Genomic DNA, 18,159 nt, shown 5'->3' on the forward strand with positions numbered 1-18,159 from the left:
GCCAGGTCTTGCAGGCTGATAAGAGCTGTCAAGGTTCTCTGGCGACTTGCTTGCAAGCAGCTCACTCATTTCTGTCCCCTAATTTATTTTCTTACACTACTCCATGGGGCACACATGTGTCCAATTACAGCAGCAACTTTGCTGCTGTAAATATCCATTGCATATTTTGTAGGGCCTACAAGGGCCTTATGTCTGTTTTCGTTTATATCCTTGTCTTTCCAGGTACTTTATACAGTGTCTTGCACCTAGCTTAATTAATCAAATATGCCCTGTAGTGTTTTAGGTATGATTGTGGGCCCTGGGAAATGCAGTGAGGAATAAAAAAATCACTTGTTTTGTAGTGCTCATTTTAGTGAGAGAGATAAGCTAAAAAAAAAAAAAAAAAAGGTTTGCATGTAGAATCTGCAGTAGAGACAGAGCACTGGGCAAGTGGGTAGTGTTGCATTTTCAGCAGGGGGACCAGATCAGACTCCAGTGAGAAGCTAATACTTGAGAAAAACCTAAGGAAGTGAAAGAGTGAGATTCATGGAACTCCTAGGGAAGAAGCTTGCCAGTCAGAGGAAAGGTCAAATGCAAAGGCCTTGGGTGGCCAGAATGGCAGGGGTAGGAAGGAGGGGGGACTAGAGGAACTAGGGGTGGGAAGGAGACCCTGCAGTATGAGACGCCATTGTGTTCACTTTGGAACATGCTAGCAGATTTTAAGCAGGAAAGTGATATGATCTGACAGTTTTATCAGGATCCCCCTTACTGCTGTATCAGTGAAGAGGATGAAAGCCAGGGGGACCTCCTAGTTGGCAGTGGCAGGATTCCAGGAGAGCTGTGATGGTGCGGTGGGCCAGGTGGGAGCAGAATTTGGGTAAGAAAAGTGGGATTAGGAATGCGTTTTGGAGGTGCTGACAGGGTCTGTTCATGTATTGGATGCAGGGCATGAAGGAAGGAGGTTAACTCCAAGGCGTTTGCCCGCCAACCTGCTAAGTTGAATCTGTCAACGAGAGCTTGCCTTTCTTGGCACTGTGCCCAGACCACCATACTCCTGCCGGTCTCAATGCTGCCCCCCAGCCCGGCTTGTCCTCCACCGCTGGAGGCCCTTTGAGGCCTTCCATCATCTCCCCCACAGCCTCTCTCCAGGCTTCCCTGTCGTCCCTCCTTCTCTGTGACCTGGCCTCTGCTGTCTCACATCCTGCTTGTACGGTTGTGCGTGTGGCGCACTGCTCTGGGCCCAGGGGCTCAGGAGTGAGCAGGGCAGGCCTCAGCTGCAGCTCTGCACTGGTGAACCTTGTCTTCCAGTGGGGCAGACAGGTGGGGCTGTAACTCACCAGCTGTGTGACTTCTGGCAATCTGCTTAAGCTCTCCATGCTTCAGTTGCTTTCATTTTAAAACGTGGATCGACAGGTTTCCGTGTCAGAGTAGTGAGTATTGAATGATTTCATATTTATAAAGCACTGACAACAGGGCCTGATGACAGAATAAGTACCATAAACATTTGTTAAATAAAAGTAAATACACAAACAAAGGTAATTCTGGAGTGGTGAATGCTATATAAAGAAAACAAAAAGTAAAAATAAAGAGCTACCAGGGAGGCAGGGAAGGAAGGAGTGCCTAGCAGTTGGTGGTTAGTAAAATCCCCAAGCCACGGACAGAGTTCAAGACAGGGCAATAGGAAGTGCAAAGGCCCTGAGGCTGAAACAAATCTGGAATTTTCCAGGAATCCAAGGAAGGCTTTGCTATGCTCTCGTATCCTTGTCTGTAAATGGAAAAGACATGCCAATGATTTCCCAAGGTCACAATGAGAATTAAACAAAATTAACTCATGCTTGTTTTCTCAGACCTGAAACATGAAACTTGGAGAGCCCTCTTTCAGAAAAGAAAAATAAAATACAGTAAAAAAAAAAAAAATAAAGGAGTATAGAACTTTAGAACGGGTGCAAATGAGGGACCCTGAGGTCCTTATGCAGTGTCATGGTAAAGCCACTTCAGAACATTAACATTTCCACCAATTCAGGCTTCAAATTTCTCGGTGAACTCAGGTCTCCCCCTGGGGTACAGGAGGCAGTGATGGGGGCCAGCTGGCCAGGGTCCCCTTCCCCAGGTCCCTGGAACTCAAGCAGAAGCTCCACCACAGCAAGCGTCCTGGCCCTTGATGACAATGCCCGATGCTTCAGTGACTCATGCTGCTATTTTTGGTGCTGCTGCTCTCAAGGTGGGGAGCAAGATGGCAAGGGCTGAATCTGGAGTCAACGCTGAGCCTGTAAATCCTGCAGCGAACGAGAGACAGAAGGAGTCACCGCGTACAACCAAGTTCTCTGCAGAGCAAATTCTTAGTTTTAAAGTTCTCCCAGAGGACTTGCCTGGTGGTGCTGGGGTTAAGATACCACGCTTTCAGTGCAGTTCGAGCTGGTTCCGTCCCTGGTGGCAAACCTAAGATACCACATACCGTGAGGCACAGCCAACAAAAAAGTTCTCCCAGTATCAGAAAAAGAAAGCAGCTGGAGGTCAGGAAGCTTAGACATGGGAGTGAGGAGTGGGTGTCAGGGGTAGGTCTCGGCTCAGAATTCTGGGGTCTATAGAACATGGAAGTCTTATTTTTATAAGAACTTTCACTGTTGGAGTGGAAACTTAACCTTGAGTTTCCTTCTCCACGGGAGAGTAAAGTTCCATTCTGGGTTCTGAGAAATTCCTAAAGAATATTTTCATTTCCCATTTGACTGAGTGATTCCTACTTTCAGCTACCCACTAACACAAGTCCTGAATAGCAGGAAAAGCGTGGGGAGAATAAAGTGCTATAGAGTTCTGCTCAATTCAGTGAACTCATAGAGCCAGGAATTGTGCCAGACACTTCAAGGAATAAAACGATGGTAATTATTATCTAATAAGTATTCATCAGAGAGCTCCAGAGCCCAGTCCTGGACCTTGCTGTCCACGGGCCATCCCAGGGTGATCTCCGCCAGCCTCGTGGTTATAAATACCATCTTGGATGACTCCCACGTTTCTATCTTCAGATCAGATCTGTTCCCAAGTTCCAGACTTGTCTACCCAGCTGCCTCCTCAACGTCTCTGCTTGGATGGCAAATGGACTTCAAAATGTGTTCAAATCGGAGCTCCCAATATACTCCCCTGAAACTGTTCTTCCCTTGACTTCCCTTTCATCAGTGGCCTCGCTATCTTTGGGCTGGTTCACGCTGAAAATGTTGGAGGTGTCCTTGACTCCAGTCTTTTATAGCCATGTCCATTTCAGCAAAGTTCATCAGGGTTCGACAGGGACCCTTCTGCAAGTCCCCATCCATCTCCTGGCTTTGGGAAGGGGAAGGGAATGTTGGCTCCCTGAGCAGGTAGGTGGCCAGAGGCAGAAGGGACTGCTGGCCGGGGCTCCCAGGTCATATCCAGACCTCCCACATGGTCTGCTTCCAGAGATGCTGCTTCCAGTGGACGGGGCCTGTCATCCACGGCTGTGTGGGCACTCAGGCCTAGGACCTAGTCCATACCTGTAAGTTTGGTGAATGAGTAAACGGAGCTGATCATCTGGTCTACTCCCTCATGGGGCCCTCAGTCCCTCCCAGGGAGGCTCTTTGGCCTTCCCCATCTCTAGACTTCCTTGCTCCTGATTCTGTTCAACCTTCTCTGGGTCAGGTGGTTGGGTCTTCAGATTCAAACGTCCCAGTCCCACTATTTTCTTTCCAACATCTGCTTATTGAGAAATACCAAGTGCTGCAGAGTGTGAGCGTGGGGAAACCAGCCCTGTCATATCCTACTGATGGGAAGTCACACTAAGTAACATCTATTTAAAGTACAGAAAGCAACTCCAGGCTTACAGATTTCTTCCACCTGGGCCTAGCCTGATGGCACAAGGAAGTATTTTGTTGTTCAGTCACCAAGACCCTCTTTGCGACCCCCCTGGACTGTAGCACACTAGGCTTCCCTGTCCCCCACCATCTCCCAGAGATTGCCCAAGTTCTTGTCCATTGAATCAGTGATGCCATCCAATCATCTCATCCTCTGTCACCCCCTTCTCCTCCTGCCCTCAGTCTTTCCCAGTATCAGGGTCTTTGCCAGCGAGTCAGCTGTTCACATCAGGTGGCCAAAATATTGGAGCTTCAGCTTCAGCATCAGTCCTTCCAATGAGTATTCAGGGTTGATTTCCTTTAGAATGGGCTTCCCTGGTAGCTCAGCTGGTAAAGAATTCGCCTGCAAAGTAGGAGACCCCAGTTTGATTCCTGGGTTGGGAAGATCCACTGGAGAAAGGATAGACTACTCCCAGTATACTTGGGCTTACTTGGTGACTCAGCTGGTAAAGAATCCAAATACAATGCAGGAGACCTGGGTTTGATCCCTGGGTTGGGAAGATCCCCTGGAGAAGGGAAAGGCTACCCACTCCAGTATTCTGGCCTGAATTCCATGGACTATCCATGGGTGGCAAAGAGTTGGACTCGACTGAGCAACTTTCACTCCTTTAGGATTGACTGGTTGGATCTCCTTGCAGTCCAGGGGACTCTCAAGAGTCTTCTCCAGAAGCACCACAGTTTGAAAGCATCAATCCTTCAGCGCTCAGCCTTCTTTATGGTATGGTCCTATTTGTGATGGCAAAGGGAACAGCACCTGACCCCACATACACCCGTGGAGGATACCAGGAACCACAGTGTTGCATCCCTAGGATGGAGTATTAGCCGTGTTCAAAAGAACACTCTGGTGGATACTGACATGAGAATATGCCCATGATGTACTGTGGAATGATGGAAGTTAGTCATGGAGCAGTGTGTATGAGGAAAAAAAAGGTGTATATCTTCATATACATGGGATGTGTACGGGAAAATTCTAAACAGATACACAGCTAGCTACTTAAGTTGTTGCTCCTGTGGATGGGGAATAGGAAGGGGTGCTGGATTCGTTTGGTAGGGCTGCCATAACTAAATACTGCAGATTTGGTGGCTTGAACCACAGAAATTTTCTCACAGTTCTGGAAGCCCAAGTTCAAGGTGCTGGCAGACCTGGCTTTTCCTGAGGTCCCTCCCCTTCACCTGCAGACGGCTGTCTTCTCACTGTTTCCTCACATGGTCTTTCCTCTGTGCAAGCATGCATTCCGGGTGTATGTCCAACTTTCCTTTCTTTTTGGCTGCACCACGTGGCTTGTGGGATCTCAGTTCCCCAACCAGGGGTTGAACCTGGGCCAAGGCAGTGAAAGCCCAGAATCCTAACCACTAGGCTACCAGGGAACTCCCAAACTTGCCTGCTCTGATAAGGACACAATCAGATTGGATCAGGGCCCACCCTAAGGGTCTCATTTTAATTTCACCACCCCTTTAAAAACTGTCTCCAAATACTGTCTCATTGTGAGGTATTGAGCGTTGGGAATTTAAAATGTGAATTTGGAGAGGGGACACAATTCAGCCTAAAACAGGGGTTTTCAATTTTTATTATGGTGTTAAAATTTGTTACAACGAACACTACTATTGGAGGGTTTTGTATATTTCAAGACAAATGTCCCCAGAGCACCCACCCCTTTCCGGGCCTTCTCTGAAGTTAGAGGGGGACAGCCAATGCCCTCCCCCAGCCAGCTCCAGGACTCCAGCTCCAAGGCTCTCTGAGGCCTGTCCCTGAGGAAGACAGGGTGAGCCCCTCTGGATCACTGGACAGGTCCTCAGACCCACCCTGAGAGGAGGCAGATGGAGAGGCCTCTGCCATGCAGGCCTATAGTTTATAGGTACACACTTTGGACGTTTAATACCTTGTAACCCATCCTTCCCCTTCACACCTCTCAACAGAATAACTATACAATATTGGCCACTGAAGCAGATAGTAAAATGAAACTAGGCAGGTGATAAAATATGAAGACCGCATGACAACCTGGTTGAAGGGAGGTGCAAAATTGTGATCACACAGCAAAGATGTTAGGGGATCCGGGAGGTGTAGGGGTTCATCTACCTGAATGATGCAGTATAAAGAAGAAAGATGGCGGGGTGAGATGGGGTAGGGCAAAAACAGTAACGCACTGGGCTTTATTTATTTATTTATTTTTTTTTCGCACTGGGCTTTAAAATCAAGCTTCGGGAGAGGCGTGCGCTGCCTTGGAGGTCTATTTACATCTGGCAGTTCTCCTGGGTCCTGCTCTGGTCTTAAATCTCAGACCAGAAGGAGGAAACTCTCTCACTGTTCTGTGGTCCTGCACCTTGCTGCACGTTCAGCCCTGCTGAGATGGGTACTCTGCCCCTCTGGGTAGCTTTACAATCCTGCATGGGGTCGAAGCCAGGAAAGCAAACCCAGAATCTTGGTGCCAGTTTAGGAAGTTTTGTCATCACTGTGCAAATACCCAAGTGTTTATTAAGTGTTTTGAAACACTTTCGTCAACCTGCCCTATTTGATTTGTGATTCTCATCAGAGAGAAATGGGTGGGAGACAGCCTGCAGTGATGACTGTAATAGTGCCCCCCTGTAACCCCAGTGTTCCTGCCTGGACAATCCCATGGATAGAGGAGCCTGGCAGGCTACAGTCTATGGGGTCGCAAGAGTCGGACACGACTGGGCGACTAAGCACACATCCCAGTGTGCCCACCCGTGACAATGGGGTTTGGCTGCTGCTCCCATGAGGACGTGAAGTCTGTTTCTCCACTTCTTGGATTCTGGGCTGGTCCTGTGATGTGTGTTGAATGCTGCGACCGTGCGAATTCTGTGTGACAGAATGTGATGTCAGTGAGGCAGTATGACTTCTGAGTCGGGTCGCAGGAGGCATTTTGCAGCCTCTGCTGTGGTCCTCTAGGAGCGGGGCCTTGAGACCAGTGTGCTGTGAAGGTGCCCAGTCTGGCCTAGTGGAGGCCAAGTGGGGCAAAACCAAGGGAACTTGCTGACCGCTAGCACCAACTGCCAGTCACATGAGTGACCCAGGCAAGACCAGCAGATGAACCTTCCTGCTTATCCTAGCCCAGACTGCTGATTCAAAGGCCTGGTTGTTATTTTAAGGCAGTAAGTTTTCAGTGGTTTATTGAGGCAGCAAAAGATAACTGAGACAGTATATAAAAGAATCTAAGTTCATAAACAGCGTTTGAATATTTAAGAGAACTGATTTACCATATTTATAAGTTTAATCTATTAGTGGATAAAAACTGCTAACTGATTAGGAAAAAATATGCTTGGCTTGGGAGGGGGGAATAAAGTGGGAGATGAAGTCCTCTTTACCCTCTACTCCCTCCTTGTTTGTAAAGAAAAAAAGAACAAAAAATAAAAAATATGCTTGTTAGATGTATGAGTCTCTTATGCTGAGTATGAGGCGTTTGAGAGGACCAGCTATTTCAACTCTGTAAAATGTAGTTTAAAATCTATTAGGGAATTTAATTACCTATGTTTGTAATTGGCATTCATTTTTAGAATTTAATCTGTTGAACCTGTGAGTTAATTAAATATTCATCAAAGACTAAGTGAAAGTAATTATTCTTATTTTAACAAAAAAATTAGATTTATAAATAGAAAACTAGATTTGCAAGTTGCATTTGGATGCTTAAGAAAAGCTAGTTCTTTTAATTTATAAGTTTAATAAATACAATATTCATTTAAACACAAGCAGCAGTAGGTAGCTTTTCTCTGCATGAAAGCCCCTTCTCCAACATTAAAAGTCCTCAACAGACAACACCAGGTGTTAGCCCCCCACTGGAAGAGTCTGCATTCCAGACAAGTGCATGCCTTTGCTTCTGTGAGTCCCTGGGCCTGGAATGCTCTCAACACACACACAAATCTTTGGTACTTGGCAAGATTTTACCTTGTCTTTCTTTTTTTAAAAAATAGTAACATTTATTTTTGACTGTGCTGGGTCTTCTTGCTGCGCAGGCTTTTCTTCAGCTGTGAGCTGGGGCAACTCTCTAGGTATGGGGCAGAGGCTTCACTGTGGTGGCTTCTCTTGTTGGGGAGCATGGGCTCTTGTGCACACGGGCCTCAGTAGTTGTGGTGCGCGGGCTCTAGAGCTCAGGCTCAGTAGTTGTGGCACCTGGGCTTAGTTGCTCTGAGGCAACTCAGGTCTTCCCGGATCAGGGATTGAACCCACATCTCCTGCGTTGGCAGGTGGATTCTTTACCAATGAGCCACCAGGGAAGTCTCAGATTTTACCTTTCTAAAAGGTCCAGCTGAAACTCTGTGACAAGGTCCTTCCTTGCCAAGTCAGAATCACACTTCCCTGCCTAGACCCATCCAGGCCGCTTTTAGACCAAACCCTGGTGGACTGTCGGCTGGGACGTTCTCTATCCTGGCTGCCGTGTGAGAACAGAGCTGAAGCCGAGCAAAAAGAAACAGAAGACTAGTTCCGATGCCCAAGGTGTCTGGGGTGCTTCTGGGGGCTGGCTGTGGGGGACGTGGGTTTCCGGCTCTGTGCAGAAGGCAGCCTCCTCATGGGCACTGAGACTTTCCATGCCTGGGTCCCTGCCTCTCCTTGTTCTGCTCTCCAGACTGCTGGGAAGGGTGTAGTCTGCAGGATCATGCCCCTCCCAGCACCAAAGATGTCCACATCCTAATCCTTGGAGCATGTGAATGTATTACCTTACATGGCCAAGGGGCGTTAAGGTTGTAGATGCAACTGCTCCTCAGCAGACTTTCAATGGGACATCATCCTGGGTCATCCCATTCAGTGGAATCACAAGGGTCCTTAAAAACAGAAGGAAGCAGAAGAGAGTCAGAGCGAAAGGCCACCAAGGAAGACTGGTGAGATGCAACGTTGCAGGCTTTGAAGATGGAGGAAGGGGCCCACAAGCCAAAGAACATGGGCGGTCTCTGGCGGCTGGTGCAAACACCTTGTTTTTTTAGCCCAGTGAGACCGACTTCAGACTCCTATCCTACAGAACTTTAAGGAAATGAATTCTGTTTATTCTTTAAGCTGCTAAATTTATGGGAATTTGTTAAAGCAACAATAGGACTGATACACAGGTTCACCCACAGGCGTCAGTGCTTGAACCAGTGACATCTGTGTGATCACTTTCCAGACCACAGATGGGAACCAAACAACCTGGACTCAAGCTGGGCCTCTGACCCCCACAGGCCATGTTGACCTTGGGCCAGTCCAGGCTTCTCATCTAACCCTGGGGCACTGCGCGGCAGCACTTACTGAGTTTATAGAAGTAGAGCAAATGGGTGTAGAGGGCTTAGCTTGCCGCCAGCTGAGACCTAGTCCCCTATGAGTGGCTGCCATCCTGCAGGCAGTTGGCAAGGCCCTTCTGGCACTATTAAGTTCTTGGAGAAGCAGCAAGTTGGGAGATGACCTCAGGCCTGGGAGCCTGACACCTGCATCCTGAGCTCATCTTGCTCAACTTTTTTGGGAAAGGCGCAGGTCTTGCTGGTGGTCCTGGAGTGTTGGGGGCCCTCAGCCCTTCCTTCAGGTCCCCTGGCTTCTGATTTACTCTCTGCCCACAGGTCTCCCTCTGACCCACTCAGGCACAGCAGTGGTGCCAACTGCATCTGCAGAAGGGTTCGGTGCTCCTCCTCACAGCCCTGTGAAGAGTTATTGCCACACTCAGGGCCAGAGAGGCCTGGAACACAGGGTGGGTCTGTAAGCAGTCAGACCTGAGCACTGACTTCTTAATTTACAGCTCAAGAAGCAAGTCACAGGGGGCCAGTGTAGCCCAGTAAGAAAGAGCAAAGTTGGTACTAAAATCTTCTTAGAAATCCTGGCTCTTTGTTCCAGGTTATAAAAATATCCACTATGGGGAGTTCCCTGGAAGTCCATCAGTTCAGTTCAGTTCAGTTCAGTCGCTCAATCGTGACCAACTCTTTGCGACCCCATGGACTGCAGCACACCAGGCTTCCCTCTCCGTCACCAACTCCCAGAGCTTGCTCAAACTCATGTCCATCCAGTCGGTGATGCCATGCAACCATCTCATCCTGTCATCCCCTTCTCCTCCTGCCTTCAACCTTTCCCGACATCAGGGTCTTTTCCAGTGAGTCAGTCCTTCCCATCAGGTAGCCAAAGGATTGGACCTTCAGCTTCAGCATCAGTCCTTCCGATGAATATTCAGGACTGATTTCCTTTAGGAAGGACTGGTTGGATCTCCTTGCAGTCCAAGGGACTCTCAAGAGTCTTCTCCAGCACCACAGTTCAAAAGCGTCAATTCTCCGGCACTCGAGCTTTCTTTGTAGTCCAACTCTCACATCTGTATATGACTACTGGAAAAACCATAGGTTTGACTAGACCGACGTTTGTCAGGGAGGCAATGGCTCTGCTTTTTAATATGCTGTCTAGGTTTGTCATAGCTTTTCTTCCAAGGAGCAAGCGTCTTTTAATTTCCTGGCTGCAGTCACCACCTGCAATGATTTTGGCTGCTGCTGCTAAGTCGCTTCAGTCATGTCCAACTCTGTGCGACCCCATAGACGGCAGCCCACCAGGCTCCTCTGTCCCTGGGATTCTCCAGGCAAGAATACTGGAGTGGGTTGCCATTTCCTTCTCCAATGCATGCATGCATGCTAAGTCGCTTCAGTCGTGTCGGACTCTACACGACCCTATGGACAACAGCCCACCAGGCTCCTCTGTCCACAGGATTCTCTCGGCCAGAATACTGGAATGGGTGATTTTGGAGCCCAAGAAAATAAAGTCTGTCACTGTTTCCATTGTTTCCCCATCTATTTGCCTTGAAGTGATGGACTTCCGTCAAGGCTGTATATTGTCACCCTGCTTATTTAACTTATATGCAGAGTGAAGTGAAGTGAAATCGCTCAGTCGTGTCAGACTCTTTGTGACCCCATGGACTGTAGCCTACCACCCTCCTCCATCCATAGGATTTTCCAGCCAAGAGTACTGGAGTAGGTTGCTATTTCCTTCTCTAGAGGATCTTCCCCACCCAGGGATCGAACCCTGGTCTCCCACATTGTAGGCAGACGCTTTACTGTCTGAGACACCAGGGAAGTCCTACATGTAGAGTACATCATGCAAAATGCTGGGCTGGATGAAGCACAAGCTGGAATCAAGATTGCCGAGAAATATCAATAACCTCAGATACACAGATGACACCACCCTTATGGCAGAAAGTGAAAAAGAACTAAAGAGCCTCTTGATGAAAGTCAAAGAAAAAGTTGGCTTACAACTCAACATTCAGAGAATGAAGATCATGGCATCCGGTCCCATCACTTCACGGCAAAATCACTGCAGGTGGTGACTGACTGCAGCCAGGAAATTAAAAGACGCTTGCTCCTTGGAAGAAAAGCTATGACAAACCTAGACAGCATATTAAAAAGCAGAGCCATTGCCTCCCTGACAAACGTCGGTCTAGTCAAACCTATGGTTTTTCCAGTAGTCATATACAGATGTGAGAGTTGGACTACAAAGAAAGCTCGAGTGCCGGAGAATTGACGCTTTTGAACTGTGGTGTTGGAGAAGACTCTTGAGAGTCCCTTGGACTGCAAGGAGATCCAACCAGTCCTTCCTAAAGGAAATCAGTCCTGAATATTCATCGGAAGGACTGATGCTGAAGCTGAAGGTCCAATCCTTTGGCTACCTGATGGGAAGGACTGACTCACTGGAAAAGACCCTGATGTCGGGAAAGGTTGAAGGCAGGAGGAGAAGGGGATGACAGGATGAGATGGTTGCATGGCATCACCGACTGGATGGACATGAGTTTGAGCAAGCTCTGGGAGTTGGTGACGGAGAGGGAAGCCTGGTGTGCTGCAGTCCATGGGGTCGCAAAGAGTTGGACAGGACTGAGCGACTGAACTGAACTAGAAGTCCAGTGGTTAGGACTCTGCACTTTCACCGCCATGAGTCCAGAGTTCAGTCCCTGGTCTGGGAACTAAGATCCCGCAAGCCCTGGTCAAAAACAAGCCAAAAAAAAAAAAAAAGAAACCTATCATATTTTAAAATAATAAAATGTTATAGAAAGATATTAACATGTTTATGTTTAAAAAAATAACTTCATCTTAGAGTCTTTGTAAAAAAAAATAGGAAAAATATAAAGAAAAACATCACCCCAATTCTTACACCGAGAACGCCACTTGGAACTCTCATTTTCTGTCTTCAAATTCCAGGACTTCTATCCTTGCCTCCCGAGTTGGTCTAGATTCGGTTCCAACCGAGGCCCCGCCCGCCCCTGGGGCTAAGAGGCAGAGGCTCTGCGGCCTGGGTAATAGTCGCTCAACCGGACCTACCCGTTCGCTTCACCTCCCCCCGGCCGGCGGGGATGCGCGGCTCCAAGGGACGGCGGGTAGGGTGGGGCCTGGGTGACCGAAGAGGAGTTAACGCCCGCCTCCGTGCACTCGGCTGGAGGGGCGGAGACGGAGACAGGGTCGGAGGCCAGAGGCGTCTCCCACCAGGAAGTTGGAGGTTGCCAGCTTCCAGCCCCGTGGGGAGGCGCACGGCGGGCGCGAGACCGTTCGTGAGCCGGGCTCCAGCGCTGTGCGACTCGGCTGGCTGGGCGGGGCGCGCACGTGTGTTTACCAGTGCGGGGGCCTGTCTGCGGCCGGGACTACAAGTTCCAGGGTGCCCAGCGGCGCGCCTGGGTTTTCTGGCCGCGCGGCCCGCTGGCTCCTAGGCAGGTCGCCTCGGGCTGGCACGCGCCACCTGGTCCCCGAGTAAATAAGGGAGAGACTCCCTGAGCACGGTAAATAGAGTCTAAGTGGGCGGGGAGCCGCCGCGCGCCGCCTGCTCATGTTTCTGCAGAGCCGAGTGTCCCGCCTCCTGGCACAGCTGCGCGCCGCGGGGCAGCTGCTCTGCGCCCCGCGCCCCTGGCCCGGCCCCTCGGCGGGTGCCACGAGGACCCGCAGTAGTGCGTGCGGTCCCCCGGCGTCCCTGAGCGCGCACCGCCCGCGCGCGCGGACCTCAGCGGGAGTTGGGGCTTGGGGGGCGGCGCCGGTGGGGCGGAGAGCCGGGGTGCGCACCTGGGCCCCCCTGGCCATGGCGGCGAAGGTGGACCTGAGCACCTCCACCGACTGGAAGGAGGCAAAATGTAAGTGTAAGCAGGAGGGGGGCGCGAGGGCGGCCCTCCGTGGGCATTCTCCGGCTGGACAGCACCCCTCTAGCCGCCGCGTCCACCCCAGAGAACTGGGGAAGTTAAGGTCCCATGTGCCTGGTTTGGACCCCCCCCCCCCCCCCGCCCCGCCATTAACAGCCACGCCCCCCATGTGCCCAGCCCCGGAAACTACTTCCCCAGGACCAGATCCAGGGCCCCAGTCGGAGGCAGTGTGAGGAGGGTGGCCTCACCCCACTGAAAGGGGTCGCGGGGCTCCCCCAGAGAGCACCCAGGACCTCGCACCTAAATCTATTGTGCAGGAGGGAAACTGAGGCCTGGCGCCGGCGCCGAGTAGCCCAAGGTCACTTGAAGTTTGCTTCGGATCTCAGAGTAGGCTCTCAACTCCCCCGGCTTTGCAATACTGTGGTTTCTCAAGTGGTGACATTTTAGACAGAGTGGCAGGGAATGGTTTTTGGGGCTGGCATCCCACCTGGTGGGATCAAATAGCCACAAGGAACGGGCCTCCCTGGGCAGGCCGGTCACACCTCCCCCACCATGTCCCCCGGGGCCTGCCTCTCTGGGCACGTGGGCTGGTGCCCTTTAGCCCTTATCGTTGGCCTCTGGACACTTGTGAGCTGTCTCTGCCTCATTCCTGGGGGACACAGGGTGGAGGAGGGGGGCGGGGCAGGGCCGAGAGGGGAGGTTGTGTCTGTGAGAACAGTGACACCCCTGCTTCCCACACCCAGGAATCAAGCCATTTCCCTCCGGCTGGGGCGGCGGGGTGTCGGGGGCGGGGGTGGCGCGGGCCAGGAGTCCTGGTGGGCATGAGTCCCAGGGCTGGACTCTGGGCCAGAACAGAGGAGGGAAGGCAGGCAACCTGACCTGCGGAGCCTGAAATAGCCCCGGCTGCCAGTCCAGCTGCCCCTGCCCTTCAGGGCATGCTCCTTGGCCTCTTGTGACCATTCCCGGCTGGATCGCCTTTCAAAAGGGCTGGGACGGCAGCTCATTGGCTGGAACTTGCGGTGGCAAGAGTTCAGCCAATGGGGCTGGGGAGGCAGGCCTGGGGCGGGCCGTGGTTGAGGGTTAGGGGAGGCGTCCTCTGGGATTGGAGGTAGAGTTCAAGATGAGCTACTCCTGTCGTGGGTTGCAATGCCTTCTCTGGGATCTAAAAGCACCAGCCGGAAGCACTTGACTTTGCTCCCGGGGCAAAAGTCACCCCTTCAAGCCCTGGCCCCCGTACATCCAGGGTCAGGGTGGGGAGTGGGGGGTGGCTCCCTGGGACGGGGACTGTCCCCACAGGGAACCCTGATTTCCCTTCGTCAGAGAACAGCATCCCAGGGTGGTGGGAAGGAGAGCTTGGAAGGCAGGAGGCCCAGACACCTGTTCCTGGGTCTGCCGCTCTCCGCCCCTCTCGCCCCTCCCGCTCCTTTCTGGCGCTGAAAACTTCCAGACCTCTTGAAGCTGACGGGCCAGGAATTCCCAGGCTGCTGTGGTGTCTGTTTGCTAGGATCTGGGGTTTCCATTCATTCGGTCTGTTTTTATCTAGCCAGCACTGCCGTGCTGGGGAGACTGGCGGGGACCCTCGCCTCACGGAGCTCAGGTGAAAAAGCAGTGGGGGCTGTGGTTAGGGCAATGAGACCATGCCCAGTAAAGGTTGGTGCTTGAAGAAGCTGTGACGGGCAGGGCTGCTCGAGCTCCCCTGTTAGTCCAGGCAGGGGCAGTGTGGGGAGGGTGGGCATGCCCCAGGAACCCCAGACCTAGGTGGAAGCCCCACCCCACCAGTCGCCTTTAGGTGGTAGTTTGTAGGGGTGACACAGAAAGATCCGTGTTTTAGTTATCTATCACGGCTTAGTAACAGACTACCCGGACACTTAGTTGCTTGAAACAGCAAACGTGTGTATTCTCTCTCAGTCCTGAGGGGTCGGGAAGCTGGGAGTAGCTTAGCTGGGTGCCCGGCTCAGGGTTTCCCGGGAGGCTGGCGGGGGTTTGGTGAAAGGTGGAGAGGGCCCTTACCGGGTGGCTGGCTCCTGTGAAGTGGCTGCTGGCTTAAAGCCCTCATCCGGTCCGCATTCAAGGGGAGGGAAATTAGTTTCCACCTTTGGAAGGGAAGAAGATCAAAGAATTTGGGGCATATTTTTAAAACCACCACACCGGGAGACTGCCTCAAGTGGCTTCTGCCTCTGATTAGGGTCCAAGCTTTGATCTTTTATTTATTTATTTGACCACGCTGCTCAACTTGCAAGATCTCAGTTGCACAACTAGGGATTGAACCCAGGCCATGGTAGTGAAAGCCCAGAATCCTAACCAATAGGCCACCAGGGAACTCCTGAAGAAGCTTTGATCCTGGAAGATCCCCACACTATTTGTTCATTCCATTCCATGTACATGTTCAGCTGAGTTATACCGTACAGCAAAGTACATCAAGTGTACAGACCTTAAGTGTACAGTCAGTGTACTTTTTTTTGTGTGTGTGTGTGTACTCTTTATTTTTTGGCTGCATGGCTTGTGAGATCTTAGTTCCCTGACCAGGGATTGAACCTGGGTCCAGGGCAGTGAAAGAGCCGGGTCTTAACCACTGGTGTATGTATGTGTTAAGTTGCTCAGTCGTGTCTGACTCTTTGTGACCCCATGGACTTTAGCCCGCGAGGCTCCTCTGTCCATGATGATGTTCCAGGCAAGAAGACTGGAGTGGGTTGCCATGCCCTCCTCCAGGGGATCTTCCTGACCCAGGAACCAAACCCACGTCTCCTGTAGCTCCTGCACTGCAGGCAGATTCTTTACCACTGAGCCGCTGGGAAAGCCCCCTCACCACTGGACTGCCAGGGAATTCCTACAATCAGTGTACTTTTACGTAGGTATCCAGCTATGCAGCCACTTCTCTGGTCAATAGGTAGAACATTACCATTGCCCCGGAAGGTTCCTTAGAGCCTCTTTCCACTCAGTATCCCTTACAGCTAATCCTTCTTCTGTCTCTTCATTTTGTTTTCTTTTGAACTTTGTATCACTAGAGGCATACACACAATGTGTACAGTTTCAATGTCTGTGTGATTCGTCCACATGGTTGGCTGTACCAGCAGTTCGCTCTTTCTTATTGCTGGGTGATATTCCATGGTGTGCCACAGTTTGTATGTGCAGTCTCCTTGTTGATGGCCATTTGGTTTCCAGTTTGGGACATTTGGGAATAAAGCTGCTCTGAATATCCTTGCACGTGTCTTTGATGGACACGTGCTTGCCTTTCTTTTGGGGATATACCTACATAGGTGGCTAAACGCTTGTCTGTGCCTGAGATGATCCTCTCTCAAAGACTGGCACATAGTCACCAAACTCACTGGAGACTAATGTATAGTTCAAAGGGTTGAAGTGCAGTTCATGGTGGGAAGTATAATAGCAGCGGATCTGGAAACTCATGTGCGCCTGGGCAGGGCCTCCTCTCCCTGTGGAAAAGCCATTGTTGTTGCTAAGTCATGTCTGACTCTTTGCGACCCCATGGACTGCAGCACGTCAGGCTTCCCTGTCCATCAGTGTCACCTGAGGTTTGTTCAAATTCATGTCCATTGAGTTGGCGATGCTATCTAACTATCTCATCCTCTGCCACCCTCTTCTCCTGCCCTCAATCATTCCCAGCATCAGTGTCTTTTTCAGTGAGTTGGCTCTGGAACTCACTGGAATTAATCATCAGGTGGCCAAAGCTGAGCTTCAGCTTCAGCATCTGTCCTTCCAATGAATATCCAGGTTTGATTTCCTTTAGGATTGACTGGTTGGATCTCCTTGCAATCCAAAGGATTCTCAAGAGTCTTCTCCAGCACCACAGTGTTAGAAGCCAAGTTGTAGTCTTAAGTTTGTTCAGCAGCATGTGTTCTCAACTAGGGAGATGGTTGAATGATTTGGAAGCTGATCCCGCTGTCCTGAGCACACCTACCTACCTTCCTTGGGCAGTTGCTCAGTGTTTCAGTCCAAATGCAGTGCTGAATGTCTGCTCTGGGCCTCAAGTGCAACAGCCTCAGTTCATGGCCCAATGGGTCCTGTGGACAGATGGCCACATTCTGCCTGGGTTCTGTGCTTTTCTTTGTTTTGGCTTTAGGCTGACAGCCCACTTGTATGGACCTGTTTTCTCTCTAGTTAAGTAAATACCATCAGGCTGGATCTTCCTGCCCAGGAGACATTCAGTCTCTTTGAGAGACCTCTGCAATATCGAATTTCACTGGCCAGAGGTTAATTCCTTTACCTTAATTCCCTCAGTTCTAGGTTGCCTCATTACCCCTACCCCAGGTTATGCCTTTTCATCACAAAGAGTGTGGAAACAGTCCTTCTGTAAGGTGTTGTGGGTGTGAGGGGCCTTAAGGTCAGGCCCCGGGGGCTTTGTCACCACAGGAGGGGCCTGGCCTCCAGAGGAAGAGCAGGTCCCTTCTGGCCTGCAGTAGGGGCGGAGCTGTGTGCTAAAAAGAGAATGGACATTGGTGTCATCAGACATGGCAAGCCCCAGCATCACTGCTTCCATGTTCCCTGAGCCTCAGCTTCCTCATCTGGAAAGTGGGACCAACAGCACCTGATTTGTAAGTTGTGCTAGGATCACGTTAGAAACCGTTTTGTACACAGCAGCCAAAGGGTCCCCAGCAGCCCCCCTTCCTTGTCACCCCTCACGTCTGTCTCCTCTCTGCTCTGTTCTGGCCCTGGCGACACTGGGCTTATGTAAACTTGCCTCTGCCGCGGTCTAGAGCCCTGACCCGCTCCCTCTCCCTGGGGGCTCAGGATAGGGCCCATGTATTCCAGCCTGTCTGCACAGGGCAGGGCAAAGACTGATTTCAACCCCTGTGGGCTTTCACGCAGAACGGATGATTTATCTGATTTGACTGCTGAACTGGGAATGTTTCCAGGCACACCTGGGAATTGGGGGGCTTCTCCCACCTGCCTGTTCTGGGAAAGCAGCCTTGGCACAGCCCCGTGCAGGGGGCGGAGGGGGGCCTGGGAGGGTGGAAAAGCTCCAGGGTGCCTGTGCTGTCTCCCCGTGCTCGTGCCACAGGCTTTGACGAGCACCTGCTCTCCGGGGACGGGGACCCTGGGTGACTAATGCCCCTGCTGCAGGGTTCCCAGAGCCCAACCCTCATCAGCCCTGCCCACCTGGCCTTCTCCAGAAGAGAAGGCGCTCACCAGCCCACCCTCAACCTTTCCAAACACCGCTGGGAAGCACCATAAAGACACTTCTTAAAACACATCATTGAATTCCTGTTCACCCACTGCACTTTATGGCTCTGGCACAACCT

The 18,159-nt window shown here is 51.2% G+C and overlaps 1 protein-coding gene and 1 long non-coding RNA gene across 4 annotated transcripts in view; one reads left to right on the top strand and one right to left on the bottom strand.

Annotated features, from left to right (window-relative positions):
* Positions 1–648: 648 nt before the first annotated feature.
* Positions 649–12,370, bottom strand: LOC122673146. 2 transcript variants are annotated; one of them, XR_006334633.1, is made up of 4 exons: positions 12,099–12,370; positions 8,511–8,615; positions 1,574–2,255; positions 649–1,455 (listed from the first exon to the last, which is right to left on the bottom strand). It is a non-coding gene; the product is annotated as an uncharacterized LOC122673146 (long non-coding RNA). The 2 variants fall into 2 exon arrangements; XR_006334628.1 differs by lacking the exon at positions 649–1,455 and having other exon boundaries at positions 1,463–2,255.
* Positions 12,371–12,393: 23 nt separating this feature from the next.
* MACROD1 (mono-ADP ribosylhydrolase 1) overlaps positions 12,394–18,159 on the top strand; it is a 151,809-nt gene continuing 146,043 nt past the window's right edge. Inside the window, exon 1 of one of the 2 annotated variants that reach the window (XM_043870689.1) lies at positions 12,394–12,895. In XM_043870689.1, the coding sequence (XP_043726624.1) occupies positions 12,598–12,895 (298 nt within the window). In that variant the 5' untranslated portion in view covers positions 12,394–12,597. The remainder of the gene's footprint in view (positions 12,896–18,159) is intronic. The other variant, XM_043870690.1, reaches the window with a different exon arrangement.

Source organism: Cervus elaphus, chromosome 2, assembly GCF_910594005.1.
Source record: "Cervus elaphus chromosome 2, mCerEla1.1, whole genome shotgun sequence".
In the NCBI taxonomy this organism is placed as follows: Eukaryota; Metazoa; Chordata; class Mammalia; order Artiodactyla; family Cervidae; genus Cervus; species Cervus elaphus.